Raw genomic sequence first — 24,623 nt, 5'->3', positions numbered from 1 at the left:
GTGGTGCACGCTGGCCTGTAATTAACTATCAAGATTTCGCCTCCTCCTTCTTCCAGTTTGTTCCCACTTATTCTTTATAGCCAATTCATCAGACAGAGGTGTTCGGAGTTGACGGGTCTAAGGGCTGTGGGGGTCTGTGCTGGTGGAGGAAGGGTTGGAGGAGGATGGGATGGGATGGGATGGGATGGGATGGGATGGGATGGGATGGGGGGTGGTTGTTCAACAGCATCTTTTCTGAGCCAAATCTTCCCACTAAAAGGAAGGGTCCGGAGGGAGTGGAGGTTGTTCCCTCTGCCATGGATGGCTCTGGGAGACGAGTCTCTCCTGGCTTGGCGGTGGGAGCCTGTCTCCCTCAAGCCTTTCCCAGGCAGCTCTTGGCCTTGGCCATCACCTCTGTGCGAGGAGGGGGTGCAGGGCAGAGCCCTTTGACTCTGCCTGGGTTTTAGGGCAGGTGGTTTCCCCGGCAGGGCAGCGGGTCTCCACGCTGGGCTCCAGCGGGTGAGTGGCAGCGGTTCTAATTGTGCCTGAATTCCTCTGAACCACAAGTGAAATCTGCAGAAATACAGAAAGTAAACAGCTTGGGGCCAAAATTCCCGGCGCTTTGGGGAACCTTCCACTAGGAAAAGTTTCCGAGCTGCTAGCGAAAAGTCTGCTTTTCCCCCAGCCTGCCTGTGTGGGGACCCCCTGGACCGGGAGGGATGCGGCCGCAGCGCCGTGGGGACCGTGCCGGAGCCCCGCTGAGCCGGGCTGGCTTCACGCCTTGGAGCAGCTGGAATAAAAGCTCTTCTTGGAGGTTTTTTTTTTATTCCTCTGCAGCTCACGTCCGCCAAACAAGGAGGTTTTAATCTCTTTCTTGCAGACTGTGAGAACAATTGCCCAGGACACTGGAGCAACCTTTGCCACACAGATAGGGGACAGGAACATGACAGTAGGAGCCAGCAGCCTGCTGCAGCCTGCCCAGCCTGCCCCTGCCCGGGGGGCTCCGCTCGCCCCCAGCTGCGGGTGCTGCGGGGGGACAGAGGCCATGGCAAAGGGCTGAGCAGCCCTTGCCCATCCCTCCCCACGCTGGCACGTGTGCTGTAGGTGCTGGGGAAGATGCTCTCCCCTTAGCGTGTCCCCTGACCTGGGTGTGACTGTCCCAAGGCATGACCATCTCTTATGCTCACCCCATCATCCCTGCTCTCCGGTCTGGTGCCCGGCCCCTGGGTTTCCCCCGTGCCATGCTGACCCCAAGGAGCTCTGCTCGCGGCTGTGATGGTGCCATGGAGCCCCACAAATGTCTGGAGTCCTGCTGCCCCATCTGCACCCGTGCTGCTGCGAGTCAGCTCCGTCCCCGGGGAGCTGGGCGGCTGGCTGGGTGCTGGCAGCCTGGGACCCGAAATGGTGGTAAATTTGAGGAAGACCAAGATGGGCACATGTTTTCGGGATGCTCTCCATGGGAGAAGCCCGGCTTTCCTGGGAAACACCCCCCCACTGGACCCACTCTCCCACCCACACGTGGCCGATTCCCAGCGACCCCTTCCCCTCTGGCTAGGGACAGTCCCGGTGCCTCCTGACCCTGCAGCCCCACGGGGCAACTCCAGTTCCCTCGGCCTCTCCCTGCGGGTCAGGCTTTTCTCTGGCTCCCCTCCAAGGTTTTGGATTGGCTCTCAGAAAAGTAAAGCCATAAAGTTTGCCCCAGCTGGAGCACGAACCCGCAGTGGCTGGCTTGGAAGGCGAGCGCCAGACCCGATGGATATTTATAAGACAGCAGTGAGGTTAAAAATAACAGAAATTTAAGCTCAGGAAGTTGTTTCGGAGGATAAGAAACTTTTACTTTGGTGTTCAGATGCCAGGGCTAGTGCTGGCCATCCTCCATCCCTGATGTTCCTGTGCTGTGTCCCTTGGGGCTCCACGGGTCCCTTCCTCCCAGTGTGTTGGGTCGTGGTTTGTGGCCACAGGGATTGTCCCTGTTCCTGGAGGGAGTGGGGACACCGTGGGAAGCCCCGAAAACTGTGCGGTGCCAAGTGGGTGCTGCAGGGGCGAGCGGAGGGAGGCAGAGCAGGGCTCTGCTCTGGGGTCCCGGCAGCTGTGGGGAGGGAGGAGCGTGCGGTCACGGCTCCCGTGCATCCCACCCGGTTGCTTTTATTGTCGCTGCAGCCGTTTGTTCCCCTGCCAGGGGCCAGAAGGGTTCCCACCCCCCGCTCCCGGCGTCTCCACTGCCAGCGAGCACATCTGGAGCCGATGGCCGCGCCGCTCCCAGCTCCCGGAGTCCCTTCAAAGCCTCCCGGGGGGGCTTCTGCGGCACGGCCGCCTCCCCTCGCTCCCTGGGACAGGCGGGTTGTAGGTGGGAGGAGGATGCTCCCTGGGCTGGGCTCTGCCGAGCGTGTTCCTGGCACAGCAGCTTTCCACAGGGAGAGCCAAAGGGGCTAGTTTGCCATCCAAAAGCCCAAAGCTGTTTGGTGACACAGCATCTCCTGTGACATCCTCTTCCAGCCCGCTACGGCTGAGACACCAAACCTTCACAAACCCCCCCGCAGGCACATTTCTCGCCGTCGATGTCTTATTGTGGTTCGGCTCAAACCTTTTCCCTGTTAACATAGCAGCAGCTTTGCTCGAGCTTGCTGGGCCTGAGCAGGGGTGACCTTTCCCGTCTTTGCTCTCTGGACTCAGGACCCATCCATGCTTCGGGCTGCGGCTTTGCAGCCCCCAATGAAGCCGGCGGGTGATGGTGAGCACCTGGCAGAAATACTATCTTGCTCGGAGCTGGCACCCACTGGGTCCAGTGCCACCTCCCCCTTCTCCTTTCCGTTCTCCTGGCTTTTGGCCTCTCTCCTCGGACCTGACTGCATCTTGTTTCCCTGATGCGGAGCCGTGCTGAGTGCGTGCCGGGGGCTGGGCTCCCCCTGCACCCTCTCCTTGGAGCCGGGGCAGGACAGGAGTGTGCCCCCAGCCCAGGCTCCCTGCAGGGGATACATTTCCCGGTTGAGGGCCGGAGGGAACGGGCAGATCTATCCCATCTCCGCATAGCTACCGACAATATAACCCCTGTCTCCCAGGAAAAAATCCCCTCTTCAGGAGGGCTCTTCAAGGGTTAACCTTGCAGGATCCTCTGCGGGAGGGTGCCTGTCCCCAGCCCTGGACTCAGGGGAGGTGCGGGGGGCACCCAGTCCTGCCTGGGTGGGAGTGAGCGTCCTCCTGCCTGCCTGGGGAGCAGCCTGGGACCCGCCGCTGGTTCCTCCGCCGTGGTACACATTTTGGGGAGCGGAGCCGGTGGCCGTACGGCCACTTTGGCAGTGTTTCTAGCTGAGTGAAATGAGGCAGGGATGGAAATTGGAGATGAGCTGGAGGCTCTGTCTGTGACGGCGGTTCCTGCGGGATTCGTGTGGACTCGCCTGTCTGGTTCTGGGTAGCAAAACCGATGTGTTAAACCCTTTGGGGACTGTCCCAGAGCATCCCTGTCCCCTCTCTTCCCACTAAGCCCAAGCAGCGCGTGAACCCAAACTTTGCCATTTATTATCCGCAATGAAGTGAACTCGCTAATGTTACTTTTTGGCAAAGTCTTACTGAGAAGTCCTCGAGGGTGAAATGAAACGGGGTCACAGAAGGGTTTAATTTGGTACGTTGCCCTTCAAGGGAAGGAAAAGTCAGACAAGAAGTTTTAAACATTTTATAAAAATATCCACATGTGCTCAGTGCAAAACTCACCGTCTTTACCTAATTTAGAAAATGACTTTATATGGAGAAAGATTTAACACTGCTCCATGGAGGGGAAGAATAATGAATACGTCTGTACCAAATCGCGCTGTCATCCGAAGATCTCCAAGTGCTTTCGAAAGGGTTGGAGAGAAATAATTGTTCTTCTCTTCCCTGGTTTTAGAAACTGAGGCATGGGATGAGAAAGCCAGAAAAGTGCAACTTTCCCGGCTAATTTTAGCCATTTGAAGTCCAGATCTAAGCACCTAAATAAATGACCTGATTTTAATAGACTGCTGGTCAGGTCTCTGGGGTAAAACCTGGAACAAGTCTGGCTCTGTAGGTCTGCAAAGGTGGCCTGGGTCTGGAGAGGGAGCCTCCTTCCCTTAATTTGGCACTGCCACCGTGAGCCTTGCTAAGATCTAGGGGCAGATGATGAAGCTAATGAGAGGGAATTTATCTGAATTTCTTTAAACTTCAGAGAAAAATAAAGAGTTTCTGTTTGGGGCAGCCGTGTTTTAGCCAGGTGAGTTCAGTGCCCTCAGTAGCGCTGGGGGATGGGAGCTGGATCCCTCTGGGTCTGGAAAGCAGAAGCAGATCCAGGCTTTTCAGCCCCATTATCACACCTCAACCTCTGAAATGTATTTAACAATAAACAGTGGTGATGGGAAAGAGGAAACAGAGGTAACCGAAGCACCTGTGTTAACCCGAGCAGCCGAGCTGTGTACAGTTCCTCGGATGGGGAATCGGCGCCGGGATGCTTTCGGCAGCGCATGGACCTTCTTCTGCAGCGGGCGGCGAGGCTGAAGCTGCTCCTCTCTGCTCCCTGTCCTGCTGCTGCCCCAGTCTGCTCCGGCTGCCCAAATATAAAGCAAAATCCCTTGAAAGGAAAACACTATCTCGCTTGCTCAGCTGAGCAGTCTGCCGGGTCTCCAGGGTCAATCTCACCAGGAATAAGCACTGAAATGCTTGCAGAAGTCGAGCTTTGAATTAGGTGGGCTTAGCTGGGATCCTAAAGCTGAACAAGCTGGGGACAGGCACGGGCTGGTTGGTTGCACCGGGAGGTGGGAGCCATTTCCAAAATGCCTTCTCAGGCTGGGAAGCTGCTTCCCAGAGCCCCACAGCTTGCAGCGCAGGGGCAGCAGGGACCCACGGGGAGATGCTGTGACAGTCCGTCCCCAGGGAGGTGCTGGCAGGCCTGCAGCAGGGTGGTGATGCAAGGAGGGGGCAAAATATATGTCCTCGTGTTTTGCCTCCTTGTACGGACTAGAGGTCACTTGTGCTCTTCTGCTCTGGGCAAAAACAAATTATAATTTTAATTACGTAGATACGACACCAACCCCTCTTCTGTGATCAGGGCCTGTCTGCAAAATTGGATGAGCGAGAATTGCAATAAACATTTCCTGGGACCGAGGGCTGGTCCCAGCCACAGCACCTGCATCTTCTTTTTTGCGTGCCAGAGCTTGCATTATTTTGGTTTTGTGCCTGGCTTGTCCTCCTACAAAATCACCCCCCTCTGAAGACAGCTAGCATGTCCAGGCTGGAAGATGCCCACAAGACTCCTCCATCCCAAATCTGCATTGCTTTGGGTGCTTTGGAACTTGCAGGGTGATGGGACGGGGGCAAAGCACAAATCCAGCTCCTCTGGTTCCCACTGGCATCACACGGTGCCGGCGTTGGCAGAGTCCTGGGGAGCCGTGGTGCAGGCAGTGCGCTGGGTCAGGAGCAGGGTGCTGGGCACCCGGCAGTGCCAGAGGGGGAAAGGCACCCCAGGCTTTTACATTTCGCTTTCCGCTTGCTACCCGGTGGCCCTGTGCCTGGTTTTTTGCTTCCTCCCAGTTTCGGTCAGTCCGTGAATCGATCCTTCATGCCGCAGGGCCATGGGCATTGCTGGGAAGCAGGAGCTGTCCCAGCGGAGGTGAACGGCCGGGCTGCCTGGCCCTCCCGGGGCTCGGTGGGGAGCGGTTCCCCTCGCAGGCGGCTGCTCTTGTGGGAAACCCACCCACTTTTGCTCTCTTGTCATTTAGAGATGTCACCTCCCCAGGATATCCGAAATGCACCTCCTGGCCTGCTGGCACTCGGGGTAGCAGGAATCGTGGCCACAGCACAGATGGGATGGGAAAGGCTGGATCAGGGGAAAATTAATTAGGACGTGCAGAAGTACCCTTGATCGGGACTGCAACCTCTAATCCGGCTCAGTCCTCCTTATTTACAGTTGCCGAGAGTGAAGGCAGCAGAAAAGCAGCCTGGCAAGATGCACAAAGCCGATCTCCTTCCCCCCAGCTGCTTTGCTCTCGCTAATGTATTTGCTGGCAGCGCTCGCCATCCCCGGAGCATTTGAGCACGGTCGGAGCAACTGTTCACAGCCAAAGGCAGGAGTGTTGGAGCGGGCACAGGGCTGGGAATGGCTGGGGGGGGTGACGGGAGCCCCCAGCCCCTCAACACGGGGTGCACGTGGGGAAATGAAGTGCTGAGCTCTTCCCTGTCCCCTGCTCAGCTGGCAGAATGCAGGCAGGGAAACCTTGCAGCCCCTGCCTGCAGCAGTGCCCCAGGCTCCATGCTGTGGGCAGCACCCACGGGGTGTTTCTGCCCATAGCACTGGGCTGAGGGAAGGGGCTCGGTGCTGGGGAGGTTTCCGTGGGCCGTCCTGCTTGAAAATATTCACTGAGAGGCCCCAGGGCTGTTTTTCTTTAGCTCAGCACTCAGTAAGAAGAGTGGGGACATCTGAGAGCGCTGCCCTGTAGGGAACATGAGGAAGGAGAGAGCCCTGAGGGACTCGATTTGGTTGCACCTTGCAGTGTTGCAGAGGAGACCAAAACCACCCCAAAACTTCCTACACCATAAAACAAGGCATTTGACACCCCCGATTCCAAACAAGCGCTTCCCTCCTGAGCATCAAGTGCTCCCGTAGCGTGCCGGACCCGTGCGGCCCATGCCATGCAGAATATTCTGTCATTTTTAATAAGGGTTGGTGCGGTCACTGCATTTGTTCCAGGCAAAAGCAATGAGAATTTTATGAAGTGTAAATGGATTGTGAGTGCCTGAAAGCATCCATGTCCTGCTCCGCTCCGTGCATGCACGCGCTTCTGCACCTCCTCTCCTCGACTGAAATATCTTGTCTCCTTGCAGGCTTGGAGAAAAGATAAATATTAGCACCATGAGATGCTCTAATCCAAGTTTCTGTCTGCGTTGCTGCTGTTGTGGTTAAAAACCCCTTCTTCTGGTTGCAGGATTCATTAGGGTCCAGTCTCCGGGGTTCGGAGGGAAACCGGAGCAGCTGTTAATGAGGGAGCAGTAATATCTAGAGCTCGTTTCAAAGCAATAATGGCATTAGGAAGAAGACAAACACAGATCAGTCCCGTGCCTGATGGCTTTATTTTCGGCTTCTTTCTTGCTTTTCACTTTATTAGTTAGAATTAGAACATCCATTTTGCATTAGAGGGCAGATGATGAAATCACACGGGATCAGAGAGAGTTACCACCGATGGGCTGAGATGGGGAAGTTTGAGCTTTCAGAGAGCTTTCGCCGCAGATAACAGAAGTGAAAAGTGCAGGGGGAGCAGGAGGGGACGAGGAGGCTGTGATGGAGAGGGAGACAGGACACCGAAGGGCAAGAGCTGGAGCCTGCAGCCTCTTTGGCGAGGCTTGTAATATGTTATTAATGGAAAAGAAACTGCAATTTTTATTTTGTGGAAATTCTTTTGTTCCACATTAATTTTTAAAGCGTGCTTTGCTCCCATTACAGCCTCCTGCCGGAGTGCGGTGCTGGCTGGGAGGAGCTGCCCTTTGAAAGGCTTTGGGGGGCCCATGTTTGTGTCTGGGCTGGGGGAGCGGTGCAGGGGTGCAGGGTGCTTCCCTGGGGCTGGCACCCCAACCCCACTGCTCTGGTCGCACCCGCTGAGTGTCACCCAGGCCCTGGGGTGGGGGAAGTGGAAGGTGCTGGGGGTGGGCTGCGGTGGGCTGCGTGCCTTCGTTAGGTGCTGGAGTTTGATGAGGGCTTGTCTACAGACGGAGCTCTTTCTTAATTAACTCCATGTGCAGAGACACGCAGGTCCTGGAACGGGAACAAGGCGCCCTTATTCCCCAATAAGCTTGTCCGCACATGGAGTAAATCAATAGCAGTTCATCAGGAGCAGCGCACTGGCTGGAGATGCCGCCTAAGGATGAGTCACATCCAGAGAGGGGGGCAAAAAAAAAAAAATTAAAAAAATATCTGAGATTTGAGTCTGGAGCTGGATCTTAGGAATGGCCATCGTGTTTCTGGTGTGCCAAACCAAAGGGCTGGCTTTGTACTGTGTCTTCTCTCCTGCCTGGTAAGCCTTGCGGGTGAATTTTGCACCTTGAACCCATAATTATATGTCGGGATGGGATGTGGCTGAATATCAGGACTCTGTGACTTTTAAACTGGTTGGTGGATCCACACCAAGAGCTCTGCAGTAAGCGGTGCTGGGGTTAGTGCCGCTGCGGGGCTTCTGCGGGGCTTCTCCCCAGCCTGCCATCACTCCTGCTGCTGGCAACTTTTCTGCAGGGGTTTGGGGGTTTTCCCCATATCCCCATGGGTTTCCAGTGAGGAGGCGATTGAATGGGCTGGGACCGAACAAATCAGAGGGTATTTTGGGTTGCCAAAGGTTGTCCTTGTTGCTTTTCCCAAGCCAAAGCGAGCGAGGTTTGGGTAACATGTGGGAGATTGGAAACCTGGGGGGTTCGGTGAATTTTTCATGAAGTTTTTGGAGAGATCAGAAGCATTAGAAATCATTTGGTTTAAGGCTCCTGAAGTGGCCAAATGCCCTGGCTGGGGATTTTCCAGAGCAGCCTGGGGCTGTGCCAGGGCACAGTGGTGTGCAGGACCGGATCCAGCCGTGGGAGCAGGGCTCGCCTTGCTGCCGGGTCCAGATTTGGTTTAATAAAGATTTTGGAGAGAAAAGGATGGTACCCTGCTTACCGGGGGCTGCATGCCAGAGCATTTCCCATCTCCGTCCCAGCCCGGCGGTTGCTGATAGCGAGGGTCAGGTCTTCTGCACCAAAAGTGCCCAGTCCCTCCGCAGGACTCGCAGCAGGACACGGACCCTCAAAGTGACAATTTCCACCAAAATGGGCTCAAACCAACCTCATTCCCAGCCATCTCAGCAAACGGCCTGAGATTTGGAAGGGACGGGGAATATGGAGACTCTGCGGCTGTCGGGGTCTCTCTGCCCGGTTTCTCGATGACACCGAGCAGCTCCTGGGGCAGTGAGGGCCCAGCACCCTCTGGGGCTTATTCTGCTGGAATGAATGAATGGAATAAATCCATTTAAAATGCCAGGTTGTGACACCAGTGACAGGTCTAGAAGATGGCAGCAGCTTGGTCCCTGCTCTCCCTTCGTTGAGGTTTGGCTCCGGTGGCATCACGCCGTTGGTGGTGCCGGCACAGGAGGAGCCGCGCAGGTCAGAGTCAGGCCCTTGCTGCCACACCAGAGTCTCTCCAAGGCATCACGGATGATGTGCCATCCGCTCTCTGAGCTTCCTGGCTTTTGTCAGCTGCTGTTGAAGCCTGACACTAATTAAATGGGGTGTTTTGTGTTTAATAGACTCCCACTTGAGTCATGCCGGGTGGAGGGTGCTGGCCGGATTCCCGCTGGCAGCACCGTGGGGTGGCAGCACCGGGGTGGTTCCCTCTGCGGGTCTTCTGCACCCCTCAGCCCTGTGGGTGCTCTCCTGCACACTTGCATACTGCTGCAGCCTGCACCCTGGTGAGCTTGGGAAGAAAGCTCCTTGGGAAGAAAAGCCCCCTCGCTGGGTTAGCTGTGCTTTGGGATCCCCAGAAGGATCTGCAAATGCCAGAGCTGGGTGAGCATCCCTGGCCAATGGCCACCCCATGCAGCGAGGCCATGTCCCATCCTGTCCCCTTCCCTGCCACCGCCAGGCAGCCACCCCCATGCACTCCCCAGCTCTGCTCTCCCTTCCCGTCTCTGCAAGGAGACATCAACACGCTGTCACTGAAGCTGAAAACACCGAAACGGTGCGATGCCCCAAACCCCCGGGAAGCGGGAAGCTCAAGAGTGCTGTCTGCGCCCTGCCTGTCGGGAAGGTGCCTGTTGTGCCTCCCCCTCTTCTTCAGTTTTCCTCTCCTGGAGAGGAGACCGGACTGACGTGCTGGCAGGTTTCCCTTGGGAACAGCAGGATCGTGCAGAACACAAATCTGGGCTACCTCCAGCAGCAACCCGGGTGCCCGGGGGGGCCAGAGGGCATTACAGGGGTGGGGGACACGGGCGCAGATCTGGCTGGCTCCAGGCCCTCTTCTGGCCCAGCAGCACAGGATGCAGGTCCCCCGGCATCTTCTGTAGTGGCACCACCATCCTCGCCATCGCCTCTTATACTTGCCTGGGGAGGGGAAACCAGGGGGGCTGCACCATCTTTGCAAGCAGATTCCACAGGATGTGCCTTAACCTTTACAGGAAAGCCGTTTTTTTGTGGTCTTTCCTAGAGCTTGAGATATTTCATCTAACTTCCATCACATAAACCCTGCCTTGAAGCCCCTGCTTGCTTCTTGGGGTTGTACATCTTCCCTCCGTGTCTACCTTTGGTTTTTTGGGATGTGGCCTGTGTAGGACATCACGTCTGAGCTCAGCTCAGGGTTTGGGCTGGAGCGCATGGAGTGGGTCCTGCTTTTAAGCTGGTCTTGCCCTGTTTCGGGCTGGGCTGCAGCTGCGCGGATGTGCAAGGCTGGGAGCCATTTTGGGATGATATCTCCTACCATGTCCATGCAAATGCCATGGCAGAGCTCAGCTCCACAGCTGAGCACTGTCCCAACGCTATCTTCCTGCCTCTTCCTCCCTCTGCCACCTCCCTCCTCCTCCTCCTCTGCCAGCGAGATGCTAATTCATGAGTTCCCAGCCATGGATTTGCATGCAGGGAGCAATTAGACCAAGCGCATGGGGAGCAAGCCTTGCCCGAGCCCCCCAGCCTGCTCCAGCTCCCTCTCCCCGCGATGGCTCAGCCCTGGGGAGAGCAGCTTGCTGCACCCAGTCATTCCGCATAAACCCTGCGCCCGTGACGGCTTTTAGTCACATTTAGTCACTGCGGTATTTTGACGTGGCGTCAAGATGTTTCAGTTCACGCAGACAAACGTTGCTTGTAGACACCTCAAGAAATGAGTCAGGCGCACCAGCACGGGCGCAGCTCGTGGCTCGAGCATCTCCCGATGCAGTCATGAACTGGCTGCTCCCTCCCTGCGTGCCACGGGCTGGAGCAACCTCTTCCATACAGTGGGGTTGGGGGCTGGGGTGGCCTTGACCCCCATTTCCCCACCTGCAAAATGACCTTCTTAACTAATCCCCGTTGTGAAAGCTCTGCGTTGCTTACACTGAAAAACACTATTTTTCTTGGGTTTTTTTATCATAGACTTCAAAATCCGAAGTGTGTAAGATGGTTCCTGTCTAATTAAGTACTTAATCTGCAACAAAATATTGTATTTTACGCTGATGTTTTTTTAGAATGGAAACGTTGGCTCTGTTTCTAAGTGAAACACTGAAGCAGACCAGTTGGAAAATCGTGATCATATTCAGACTTTGTAAACATAATTTCTTTAATATTTTTTTTCCCCAACTTGAAGCCATGTAAGAAAACATACACAAAAATTTGCGGGTAGTTTGAGTCGCCCCAAAGCTGTATTCCTTCAGCAAAGCTTTGCATGGAAAGTTATACCCAGCGTTGGCTAATGCAAACCATTAAGTGGAAAGGGCTCGGTTCTCCGGAGGTCGGGCACAGCTCCCACTGGTGCCCAGACAAGGGTTTGCCCCAAAGGAGACTATCCCCTTGGTTATCCTTTTTATCACAGCAACTCAGGCATTGCCCTGAGAAGCTCCTGAGACCCCCCCTGACCAGTGTCCCCAGGTCAGGGCAGGACACTGGCACCAGCGGATGGGAAGGGAGAAGGTGTGGGGACACGGGGTCTGTGGCACCCCAACTCTGTTTTAACTGGTGTTAAGCCATTTGCACCCTTCAGAAGCAGTGATACTGGTTCCTCCAGCCCTTCTGCCCTGTCTCAGTCCATAGGGTTAAAATGATGCTGGGTTTGTCCTTGGATTTGTCCTCTGAACTTTTTGTGAGGCTTGGCCAGGTTTCTGCAGGGGCTTTGAGCTCGTACCCTTCTGCAATTAAAATACCCGGCTGGGAATGAGAAGGGCCCAGCTGTGGCTGGGAGCTGGGTGCTTTCGGCTCATCCTGGAGCCGGTACAGCCAGGAATCACGCTGCATCTTCCCCATCTCTCCCCTTTTCCTCTGCTGAGCCCCAAGCTGCCCATTTGTAGAGTGCAAATGGGCAAAACCCAGAGTTTGAGCTTCTCTAAAAGCCTGGGAAGGTGTTTGCCTCAGTGCAGTGGGCACGTTTCCCTGTTTGGGGGAAGCAGGCAGATGGAAGAGTGTTTTGAAATGCCCCCGTGCCTGCTCGCCTTTCTGGAGATCTTGGTAATGACTTTGTGGGTCTGGCAGCCGCAGAGTCTGCTGGGCGAGGGCTGTGCCGTGCCGCAGGGTGGGATGCTCTGCCACTGCGGGAGGGTTCGCTCCGGCGCATCCCTCCTGCCCCGTGCCCTGATTTCCCCGTCTCTCAAATCCCGCCCGCGAGCATCCCTCGCCTGGGTGTCTGCGGATGGACGGGAATGGGCTGTGGGAGGGGCGCGGGGGTAGAAACCGGTCGTGCGTCTCAGATGGAGATGGAGCTGATTTGTTTAGCTTGCTCGCATCCCAGCTCCTCTCTAACAGCTCTTCCCTCCGAGGTTTCCCCTGGCCCTCAGTCAGCAGAGGGAATTCCCTCTCCTCTGCCCGAGCTCCAGCTGCAGCCGGGATCGCTGCAGCGAACGCAAGGACGGGCTGTAATTGCCGCCTCTCCCCGGGTTTTGTGGTCCTTGCTTGGTTACCGCGTCTCAGTGCCATCCTGTCACCCACTTGTTCGGGCGATTAGGGAAGCGTTGAATTAATCAGCGGCTGCTGTTGACCCTGCAGAGCTGTCCTGTCTCCTGCGCTCCCCGCTGACATCCCCTGCCCCGGATGAATCTTTCATGCATTCACCTCCTGTATATTTAATAGGCTGGGATTGGGTTTGAGCTCATGCTGGTGGCTGGCAGGGCTCGGGGAGCTGAGGGGGGGCTGCATCCCCCGGAGGGATGAGGCTGGCGGGGAGAGAGTGGTCCCCAGGGGCAGAGGGAGGCGGAGAGCCCGTATCACCTCTGCCAGGCAGGGTGCTGATGCTCGCAGGGAATATTTCAGCTCCACAGGGAATATTTTGGCTCCGCAGGGATGGGCGCAGGGTTTTCCTGGCCAAGGGGAGTTAACCTAGCGGTGGTGGGAGCAGAGAGCCCGTCAAGGCTTCCCGGAGCATGTCAGGGATCATAAGGGAAGCGGAAGAGCTGCCAGGACAATTAGCACAGGCTTGTTCTCACCAGCACGTCCCTGGGATGGAGCGGGGCTATAATCAGCCTGTCACTTCCCTGGCTTTATTAATACATTGATTTTTTGGGGGGTTTTGGCTCCACGCGGCGCGGTGCCTGCCAGCGAAGCCTCTGCGGGGAGAGGGGGGTTCGAGGTGGCGTGTCTCTGGGCATGGCAATGTCTCATTTTGGAAGCTGTTCGGGCTTCTTCCTTGGGGACCGAAGGAGGAGGAGGAGGAGAGACATCCCCTCCATCTGTGCACTGCCCTAGGAAGGGATTTAAATCACAGGCTTGCGAAAAAGAGGAAATGTGCCCGTTTTGCAGGCTTTGAAGCCTGCAGGAGCCTCCCAGAGATGCTCCCCTTCCCCATTTGGGGAGGTATGGCTCAGAGGGGATCTCCTTCCTTGGCCATGGAGGCTGGCTGGCCGTCTGTCAGTGCCAGGGCAGGCTAGCTGCTCCGTGGCCTCTGTCCTGGCCGGCTTCTGGGGCTGGGGCAGCAACGAGGACCCGGCTGCTGTCCTGCAGCTCCCAGGAGAGCGCAGGGAGGAGGTTTTCTGTGCCTGGGGTCAGTACCCTGGTCCCCCATCTTCCCTCTGCTCCAGCAGTGAAGGGCGAGAGATGCTCTCCATGGGAATATATGAATATATACATAGAAAAATATAAATAAATAAATGTATTAATTTTTTTTTTTTTTTAATATATATATGTATGTTTAGGGCAAGTTTTATCCCGCTCCACCTTCCCATGCATCTGGGATCTCGTCCTCTCCGCCTTTCCCTCTCGTTCTTTCCCGCTTCGTTGTGAACCTGCCTGACGGGTGCAGCATCCCTGGCACAGCAGCACTGATGCCACACATGTGGCCACGCAGAGCCATCTCTTCAGTTCCTTCATTTCACCAACTGTTACATAAATCCGCTTTTATACTGAACTTGTGGACGTCACTGAAGCTCTGTCCATACCCATAACATCATTGTTTCCATGGGAACCAGCGTACTTCCAAGGGGGAAAAAGTAGAAGGAGACTAAAAAAAGGACAAAGAAGGAACAAAATAAGACAAATATGTGACATATCCCAACTATGTGTCGGTGTAGGATGTTACAAAGATTTCACTGCAACTTGTTTAGGAAGCCTTGCATAACGGTTTTTGTCTTGAGTAATGCAGCAAGCCAAATCAGGGATGGTAGAAACTTAATAGTATCCCAAAAATTTCGAGTCTCTTAGTGAGAGAGAGGAGTCTCTGGCAACTCCGCACAAGGTGCCTTTCTGCGTGAGCGTGAGGGGAAGCTGCATCTGCCCGTGTTGCAACATGTACCTGTGGTTTCTGTGGGTTTTCTTCCATCCTGGACCACGGCTGGGGCTGCGCCTCGGGAGGGGGTGGCACCGCTGGGTGTTGCGGATACGTCCCGCTGAACAGCCAGCACTGCCGCTCTTCTGCTCCGCCGAGCTTTAAGGGCCGGCGCTATTAAGGGACAGTTTACAGTGAGTGAGTTTAAAAATATATATATTTGGGGGTTAAGTGTCTATCTACTATGCACTTCATAAGGCGTGGTGGGAGAAGAGATCTTAAATACATTATTGAGCACCAGCAACGGCTTTGGCATGTTTAGTGTATTTTAACTGGTAACTCCGGGTCTCTCCTGCAAAGGAGGAGTCCATTAGGAAGGATTTTACTGCTCATGACAACATCTTCGTTAATGCCACGTGTGAGCTGCTGGGAGGGAACGCATCCCCAGGGCTCCGTCATGGGAGGCGATGGCTGGTGCGGAGGCTGAGCTGGGAGCAGGGAGGAGGACGGGGAGAGGCATCTGTGTGCCGGGGCACGCTCCCACCTCCGCAGCCCCACTTTGGTGGGGTGAGTGGGAGGAGAGCCCATCCCTGAGCCGTCCAAATGTCAGCAGAAGGTGCTAAACCAGCGACAGGAGTGGAGGGAGAGGCAGGTTGGGGGGAGCTGGAGCTCAGTCTGGGCAAGCAAGGCTTTGCGGCTTCTCCTCTGCTCTTCCCTTCGGGTGGTGCGGGGCAGCGAGGGTCGGGGTCCCAGCGTTTGGCATCGGTTGGTGAAATAGCTGGTGCTGCTCCGGCCCCGCGGGGCTTCCACCCCGACCCATCCTGCTCGCCCAGGGGCTGGGGGCCATGCACTGACCTGGCCCCTGCCCTTTGCACGAGGCCATTTTTGGGCTGGTTTTTTTTGGTCTCTGCTCTGCGATGCCGAGACAGGCTTGAGGAGGGAGGAAGGACTGGGATGAGAAGCCAGAATAAATTCAGCCTAAAGTGCTCTTGCTTGACATTTTATTTTATTTTATTTTTTTAAAGCACCCATCCTCCCAGATGCTGGTCCCAAGGCCGAGCTGCCAGCAGCCGAGCTCTCCCAGCTCCCAGCTCAGGAGTTAATTGCAAGCGATATGTAGGGCTTTTCTTAAAAGCTCCAGCTCCTGAAGTTTGGAGATTATGCAAGACACTCAGCTTGCAGGGTTTTTTTATCTTCCTTTTTTTTTTTTTTTTTTGTCTCTTTAAGCAATGAGATTTTAAACCCTTTTGGTTGCTGGAAAAAACCTTAAAGTACAAATCTAAAAGGTAACAGGAAAACAATTCCGAAACAGTAAAGCAAATAAGAACCTCGTCAGGATTTTTTTTGACAAAACATCTTTTTTTATCAAGCTTCGTCCCCTCTAAATACAGCATCATTCTTTGCTTCATCACCTGAGCAGCTGAGCAGGGTTCTTCCGCGCTGCTGAGCAAATCCTACATCCCCCTTGAGAGGCGGCTGCGTTTCCGAGACTGAGGAGAGCATCTCCTGCCTGCAGCTGACAGTGTGGTTTTTAAATCTTTGGGAGAAAAATGATAAGATGATTAAGATGATTACTCCCTGAAATCCCCTTTTCCCTCTACTTTTGGGCCTTACAGTTGCCGTTGTGCATTACAGGGCCTTTGGGGACCGTCGTGCGGCCGTGGCCCCGTGGTCCTGCCGGGATGGGAGCAGAGTGCGGCTGTTTCATAGCAGAGGGAAGGAGCTGCCAGTGCATCCCCTTGAACATCTGCAAGAGAAAATAAATTAGAGATGAAATTTCCCAAAACACTGGCATGAATAATCATTCTGTTTTGGTTTCCCAGGTTTAATTGTGAAGCTGCATGAATTAAAATAACCTCCTGGGTCTGTCTGTGCTGTGAGGGAGGTGGTTTCAAAGAGCTGCAGAGCAGTGACGGGGCAGGGATGCTCCCTGCCTGGCTTTTTCCCGGCTTGGAGCCTGCAGCTGGGGATGTGCCGGGTTCAGGGGGGTTGTGCCGGCTCCCGGCAGCGTATCCTCGGGCTGCCAGATATGGTGACCCGGGATGGGGCCGGCATCGGGCACGTCATGGAAATGCTTTCTGAGCAGTGTTTGAATTTTTAAACCCCTTTGCTGCAGCCCCACCAGAGGAGTGCCTCTCGGCTTTGCTTTCCAAGAATGCCCGGGTGATCGGACTCGCCTGGCATGAATCCCTGCGGACCGCGGGATGGAGGCACATGCTCCATCACACGCATACAATGAGCGTGCCCGGGGCTGCCGTGCCCGCAGCGGGTTATCCACCCTGCCAGAAAAAAGCAGTTTTGCTGCCAGTGCGGTGCCGCGATGCTGCAGGAAGGGCTGTAAACCTGCTGCATCTTCCCTGCTTCATCCCACTCTTGCATTCCCCGGAGCGAGGAGAAGTACCACGCCTGGAAAAGCAACTGGGAGAGCAAACCCGTGGGGTAGAGACCGTGTCAGGATCACACTGGGGCAGATCCCTGCCAGCGCTCAGCTGCAAGCCAGGCAAGTGGATTCACTGGGTAAAGACGCTCTGAGAGCACCTCTGGCATGCAGCGTCCAAGGGAATGCAAATGCTTCCTGCAAATGCTAAAAGCAGAAACTTGGGTGCTGGTTTCGCTTTCGAAGGAATATGGTAGAAAAAAAAAATCAAATTAAATGTCCAGGATTGTGATGGGAATCCTATAACCTTTCAGCTGGACATGGCATTAAGAGCCTTTTCCTGTTGGCCTGGTGCAGTCGGAGGCGAAGCTGGGAAGGGGTTATTATTTCCATCCATAAGGCAGATTAATTCTGAGGACTTTTAACTTCCCTTGCAAACGGCCTGAATTAATGTTTTAGGATTTTAGTCCCTGCCTCCTCCCACCCCCACAAAGGCCAGACCCTGGAAGTCCCATTATGCTCCTGTCAAAGGGGCTATTTCTGGAATTGATGATATGAATGAAGCCTAAAACTCTGCTCTCATTAACGTCTGCAGCTTATCCCAGTGTCACTCCTAAGCTGGTGGGACTTGGTGACACTGCAGGGGAAGGCTGTCATTTCAACCCAATTTTCACATCACATTTGCACAAAAATTTCCAGGCCTCGCCAGCGCTCTCGGCACATTTGTCAAATACCAGCCGCTGTCCCAGCGAGCGAAGGCTTTGCCTGGCACAAGAGAAATGACTGCGGGTGGTGATGGGGGACCCGATCGTGGCCGTGGCCATGGCCTGTGGGTCTGAACGACCTCTTCTTGCCCCAGAAAACAGGCAGCAGAGCAGAGCCATGGTGTCACCTGGCCGGATCCAGGCAGTTCAATGCATTTCTATGGTTGGGTTTTATTGCAGGATACAAGCTTGCAGCCCCCGGTGCTGCAGGACTGCCTGGGCATTGGTCCGCACCTTGCCCACGGAGCCCTGCTCCCCATCATGCTGGCTGTGCTTTTGTGGGGTGCCATCCCATCTCCTGGCGATGGCAAGGACGGCAGCATGTTGCCTTGGAGCCGCTGCTTTGCTGGAGCACTGGCGCTGCTTAGGGAGAGCTGGAGGAGGGGGTCAGGGAAGGAGCTGGAGAGGAGAGAGAGGGATGCAGGGAAGGAGGAGAAGGGGAACAGTGGAAGCAGCAGGGCACCAAGGGCAGAAATAAATATTAAACCCCCCGAGGAGCGTGTGTCCCTGTAAAGCATCACCAAACGCTGCCCTCCGTACCCGGCTCAGCTGTCGGCAGTGGTGCCCGGCCCCCCCGGGGAAGGGACCACCATCTCTGGGGATGGCTGATGCTGCATCACGGGGGTGCCCGCTCTCCCCATCCCCAAGCCAAAGAGCACGCCGGGAGCGATGTGTGTGCTCCGGCTCGGCGGAGAAAGCCCAGGCTGCTGATGGACCGAGCATTGCGCCCGCCGTCCTCTTGCTTGCCGCTGCCCTCGAGCAACAGCTTCCCATTTAATTCACTCGCTGGTGAATTTGATCCAAACTTCTGCAACCAAATCATAGCAAGCATAATGCAATATCTTTCTTTTTGATTATATTAAGCTGAGTAGTACTGGCTAATTGAATCTGGGGCTCTTGCCTCTTAATTACAAAAGGTCAGGCTCTGCCGAGCGCGGGCAGGTAGCACGGGGATCGCTTATGGTGGGGGGGTGCTGAGGGCTCTTGCTCTGTGCAAAGGCTCCTGTTTGTAACAAGTGAGCGACTGCTGGATATTTTCCTTTTTTTTTGGTGCTCTTTATTTTATGAATTTTAAGAGTCAGGTTACAACCAAAGTCTTACCGGATATTTCTGTGTGGCAGAAATATATTTTTCTAATTGAAAAGAATCAGTGAAAACTTTGGCTGTCTGTCTTGACCAAGTTGATGGTAAAAATGTGGATTTTCAAGAATAAGCTGGGGTGAGCAGGTGACCCTGAAAAGCAGGAACTCTTTCTCTAACACCCATGGGATGGAGCAGATGGGGTGATTACCTGCGGGAACCCCATTATTCCTGGGTTTTAAACATCAGCCCTGCGCTCCCCACCTGCTCAGCGCAGGGAGGGGGCAGGACCCCCCAGGGCCAGCTCCGCTCCCGGCGAGCATTTATCTCATGCAACGTGGACTGTGGGCTCAGCTCAGCACCGGGGCGAGAGGCAGTGGCAGTGCCACCGCTGCCCCTCGTCCCAAGCGTGTGCCTCCTCCTCGCCGTAGCTGCTGGCCGAGGACCAGCACGGTCACTGGTGCTTCCCAAAACCCCTTTGCCCCTTCACTGCCCGCGCAGCAGCAGCGAGCGGCATTCAATAAAGCACCTTCTGCTTTTGCTAATTGAAGAGTTTCCCTTTGTCAGCCTCTCAGCTCAAAGGAGGGTCGGTACAAAGCCGTAGCCATCAGCACTTTGTGTGCCTCTGAAAATCCCATTAGCAGAAGAAAGAGCTTGAAGTTTCATTCAGCTGGAAAAAAAAAAAAAAAGAAGGCAAAAAGAGAAAATAAACCCCCCAACCTTCTGATCTATCAGCTGCACATTAACATACCGCCCTCGGCACCGCCGGGGTCCCCGTCCCAGGAATATTTAATCAGGGTGAAGTGTTATATTGGACTGCAATGTGTTTGCTTGAGGGAGCGATATGCTGATAAGTGGGTCTGCGGTTAAAGCTGGGGAAAAAAACCTGCCATCAGCAAATAAAAACACCTCCTGCTCTCTGGGTCCCCCCCTTCCCCAGACTGTTTTTCTGCCTGCGGGATGTTTGTTCCTGTAAGGGGGAGTCGGGGTGGGAGGACTGGGGGCACAGACAGAGCCAGGGGGGACGGGACGGGGGGACATTCGCCATCGCCTCGCTGGGGAGGGCAGCTTGGGGGGGCTGTGCCTTTGCCAGCACCTGCGCCAAGGTGGGGGGTGCTGGGGCTCTGGGCAGCGGGGTGTTTGGGCAAGTGGGGGCTGCTGCCTGCCTGCCTGCCTCGTGGGGGGACTCCTTGGTGGGTGCAGCCCTAGTGCTGATCCCCACATCTCCCTCCCGGCTGCATCTCGTGCCCCGTGTGCAGCAGGTTGTGGCGTCTTGGGTGGCTGCGCTCTCCTGGCTACCCTCCGCTTGCAATTAGTCACTGGTGCCAGTGCCGGCACGCTAACAAGCATCGAGGGGCACCCACGGCTTTGCTATCTGTGGCATGCTGGAGGAGGATGGGGAGGGTGCCCTCAGTGCCATCCCATGTTGTTCCTCCCATTTCAGCCACCGCTCAGCCCTTTGTGCTGGGCAAGGGGCTGCGGTGAGCTTGGATCTGCTCAGCTGCCCTGGGTGGGTGTTCGGGCTGCTCTAGGTCTTTGGAGAGGGAGGAGGTGAGATGGGAAGTGGCTCCAAGCAGATGCACATTATGCTTGTGTGCCCGTCTCTGCTCGCTGGGGAGCTCATGGTCCCCAGCCCGCATCCAAGCAGCTGCCTGCCGTGGCAGAAGCATCACCCAGGTCCCGTGCCCACCTGAGGTGGAGCCTGTGGAGGAGAGCCAAGCCCAGCACGGGGTCTTCTCCCCTGCCACGAAAGATTTTGCATGAAGCACTGCCTGTCTGGGGAAGCATCCGTCTGTCTCTGCAGGTTTTGACCCGACCAAGCAGGCTACTTCCGAGCTTCCCTGCTGAATATCTCACACAGCCCGTGGACACACGTGCTCATTCTTCTCAAGGGCTTTGCTCTTCCTCACTGGCAGAGCTGTGGATGCGGCTGGCTCTGCAGCGGGATGCTTTCCAGCCCCCCAAGCCGGGGAACGCCTGCGGATCCTCCGCGGTTCCTGCCGGCAGCCTCCTGCCCCCTCCTCCAGCCCGCCCTCCGCGCCTGCCCCCACAGGGCTGTATTTGGGCTAAATATTCCACCCATAGCCCCAACCTGACAGTTGGAATGTCTATCCCGATATCATGTAAACATTTCTTCTGATTAAAAGATCCAGATTGCCGGCGACCAAGCCGTGACTCAGCCCCATGTGATTTCCCAGGAATTCGCCCAGGATGGGTGGCAGGAGCTGCCAGCTCCAGCCCCGCGCCCGGCGGGGAGGCACCTGCTGACTCATCCTCACCTTCTTCTTCCCCTGCCAGATAACGCTGCAGCACGGGCTCCCAAACACCACCCGCTATCGCGTTGCAGCGAAAGCTCTTGTCTGACAAGGGCCACGCTTATTTTCCTAGAGCCTGGAAGCTGCTGCCTGCACCCAGGCAGGAGCATGGCCCCGACTGCCTGCGGGTCACGGCAGCCGATGGGATGTTTTCTGTGCCAGGCTGGAAGATAATCCCAGCACCCCGTTGCACCGGCTCCTGGATTTCACATCTCTGTGCCCCGGGCAGTTGGGAGCTGGATGAAAATGCCCCCTAGAAGGATGCAGAAATTAGGTACCAGGTCTGAGCCATCCCTATGAGGATTTGCTGCAGCAGCACACTTTATTCTGCCCCCTAAAAGTTACAGCATCCAAAGTCTGTCCCAGCAGCTCAGCTCTTTTAAAATTGCTCCAAGAGGCAGCAGTCGGGGTAGGGGATGGGTTCTGCTGGCCCTCGCAGTCTTAAGGCTTTTAGGCAGTTGGTTAATGGTTTTGACAGTCTTAATTTGGACTGGGAATGAAAAGTTCAAGCAGTGACTTCAGAGAAACGCCCCTGGGATAAGCCGTGACATGGTTAATAGAAAATTGTAATGTTGTTAAAGTGCTTTTCCATGAAATGCCAGGAGAGGAACTTAATGGTGTGGGTTTTTTTTTTTTTTTCCTAAAAATGGATATTGTTCTTTTAATTTAATTTTTTAATCCATCACATCAGTACTCAGCACTCTTGCCATGCAACTTTCATTTTATAGTGGTTTTCACGTTAGCTGTAGATACTGATGTCAGCGTGGGGAGAACACACCATGGGTTTGCCGTGCAGGTATCTAAACAGCAGGCAGGCTCTCTATGCAAAACTAGGTAAAATCTAACCTAGAGATGTCGGCATGCGCCTTGCTTTAAAGACCAGAATAACCTTTCTGATTCAGCGGTGGCCACTCACGGATGCTCGTCTGGGTCCCTTGCTTCCTTGACGGGGCGCCTTGCAGGTGGTTCGAGAGGGTGAGCATGCTGGTGATCCTGCTGAACTGCGTGACGCTGGGCATGTTCCACCCCTGTGAGGACATCGCCTGCGACTCGCCGCGCTGCAGGATCCTCCAGGTACGGCTCGGATGCTGCTTTTAGCTTAACGGCGGTCCCAAGTTGATGGGGAGCGGGAAAGACTGAGCTGTGGCAGAGCTGGCTCCAGCCGCGGCGGAGGTGCCCTGGGATGGCTGGGTCCTGCCTGCGCTGGCTGTCCTGCCAACACATAAAAAAATGCTGATTTTGGTGCTCAGATGCTGTGCCAGCCCCAGCATAGCCAAGCCTTGCTTGGAGTGCTTGGGGGCGGTTAACTATTGAGTTTATAGTGAAAACAGAGCCCAAAATATACTCGTCCCTTTATCCCAGTGCTGTGGGTGCTGTTGGCCAGACTGGGTTGGGGGAAGACCCGGGGTTGCTCCCAGCACTGCCTCTGCCCAGGGATTTTAACCCTCAGTGGTGCAAGAGGAGACCTTGTTGGACTCAGGTCTCTAATTCCCTCCCACGGTGCAAGTGTGCAGCAATGCAGGAGCATCCCTCCTCCCTTCCTTTCTTTGGCAGAGCTTCGACGATTTCATCTTCGCCTTCTTCGCCGTGGAAATGATTGTCAAGATGATCGCTTTGGGGATTTTTGGGAAGAAATGCTACTTGGGAGACACGTGGAACCGCCTGGACTTCTTCATCGTCATCGCGGGGTAAGCCTGGCGCGGCGGGTGCCCCTCTCCCTGCGCCTGTCTGTTGTCATTCGTGGCACTGCAAGCACTGGGTTTGGGGGAGCAGCTGCTTTGCAGCGGTGAAGGCTGCGGACTTGCTGAGCATCGGTGCCGTCAGCATTGTCCATCCTGGCTCCGCAGTAGGGACCACCACCCGGACCACAGTGGTCCCTCCAGTCCTCTCCATAGCTCACGGGAGAGCTGATGCTCAGCTCATGGAGAGAGCGGGGCAGGGCGACAAAAGCTGTTTGCGGTGGATTTTGGTCAGCCCATGCCTCGGGGCTCCTCGCTGGGTGCTGGGCTCTTCTCCCTCCAGCCCCGCCGGTCGTTTTGATTTCCATCGGGTGAGGTGGCGGCAGAGGAAGCGGTTGGGAGCACGGAGCAGCGTGCCAGGGAGGATAGTTCACTGAAATGTGTGTGATTGCCTCATTATATGTATTTCTTTTTTTGAGGGAAAGCAACCAAGTTCGCCTTTTTGAGTGTTTTCCTTTCAGAGGCACCTGGTTTGAATTAAAGGTTCTTCCAGCACCCGAGAGTCTCCTGGCGGAGGCTGGAAATCCACATGAAAAGTCCCTGGCCCCCAGCCAGCGAGCTGAGTTTCTTTGACACACGAATCGCTCGCCGGCCCTCGCCTCCCCTCCTCGCTCCAAGAGCCCAAAGACCTTTGGGAAAACAGTGGTTTTTTTCCTCTTTTGATAGACCTAGAGATCAAATTTACTGGATTTTCCTGGAAAGGAGCAGGGGACCCTCCCAGCTGGGCTGTTTCCCTGGCGTAGGTTTGGTGTGCCCCAAGAAGGGGCAACACCTTGGTGGGCTTTGCTTATGGTCCATTGCCAGCCCCATAGGGTCATAGCACACACCTCTGCCAGGCAGCTGGGAGAACCAAAACAGTGGCCCAGTAAAACCAGTAAGGAGGTGCCAGGTCTCCCATCACATCCTTGGCCTGGGAAACTCATTGCCACGGGGTGCTGCAGAGGCCAAAAGATGTAGCAAGGCTCAAGACCCAGACCGGAGGCAGAGATGGAGGGCAAAAAGGCCAAGAGCTGTAACTGTCCCCGTAAACCCATCTTCTGCAGGAGGCCAGAACCTCGTGCTTTCCAGCGGCACCAGCCTCTGGCTCCTCAGGTCAGGAGAGCCCTTAAAGTTTCCTCCGGAAGTGTCTGAGCAACATCAGGGGCTGCAGCGATGGGACGTTGGACAAGGTGGGACCCCAGGTCCAACCAGCTCTGGTACGGTTGTAAACATCAGCAGCACAGCCAAAGGCTGGAGCCTGCTAAAGCCACCCTGTGTATTCTTTATTTCTTCTTCTTTATTATTTCTAATACTAGAATTAAGTGTCATGAAGAACCAGACCCAAGCAAGGCCAGGCATCCCACCTGGGGAGGCTCATGGAGGCATGGTGGTGGGTGCTGGGCTGCTTCCACCTCTGCCACCCCGGGGTGCTGCTGCGTTCCCCTCCCAGCCCAGTGCTTGCCTGTTGAGCTTGCAAAGTCTTTGGAGCTAGAGTAGTTACCTTGATCTGCTTCTATGGAGACCTTGCTGTGATGGGACCTCAGTCTAGAGGGAGAGACCATCCTAATACCTATGCCAAAATATAACTGCACTTTCCTTAAGCAAGCATCCAATCTCCTGCCCACCTGCTGCACCTGGATGGGCATTTGGGTGTGTGAGAGCCACCTCCTTCCCAGGCAAAGTGTGGAGAGCGGCACCGACCTCCCCTCTGACGCAGCTGCCTTCCCACATCCCTGATGCACGGAGGCATTTATTTGCTGCAGAGGTTTTGCAGCCTCGGAGCTTGACCGCTCCCATGACTCGTGCCAGGTTGGCTTTGCCTCTTGCTAAATGATGGGGCTTTCCTTCGTGTGCATGAACTGTTCCCATCTGGGCCGCGTCAAAACCAATTCAGCTGATAAAGGATCGAACTGCCTTTAAATACAAAACAGAGCCTTTTCTCCCCCAGTGCCTGCTTCCTCGGCTCCCTTTTGCACCCTTGCGCTCTCCTCCAGCCCTTGCCCG

The 24,623-nt window shown here is 55.3% G+C and overlaps 1 protein-coding gene across 1 annotated transcript in view; it reads left to right on the top strand.

Annotated features, from left to right (window-relative positions):
* CACNA1G (calcium voltage-gated channel subunit alpha1 G) overlaps positions 1 to 24,623 on the top strand; it is a 173,969-nt gene that overhangs the window by 45,791 nt on the left and 103,555 nt on the right. The window contains exons 2-3 of the mRNA XM_075169670.1: positions 21,864 to 21,975; positions 22,456 to 22,589. Of these exons, the coding sequence (XP_075025771.1) occupies positions 21,864 to 21,975; positions 22,456 to 22,589 (246 nt within the window). The remainder of the gene's footprint in view (positions 1 to 21,863; positions 21,976 to 22,455; positions 22,590 to 24,623) is intronic.

Source organism: Calonectris borealis, chromosome 20 (assembly GCF_964195595.1).
Source record: "Calonectris borealis chromosome 20, bCalBor7.hap1.2, whole genome shotgun sequence".
Lineage (NCBI taxonomy): Eukaryota > Metazoa > Chordata > Aves > Procellariiformes > Procellariidae > Calonectris > Calonectris borealis.
The sequence above is the reverse complement of the archived record's forward strand: the minus strand, read 5'-3'. Positions and strand labels throughout refer to the sequence as shown.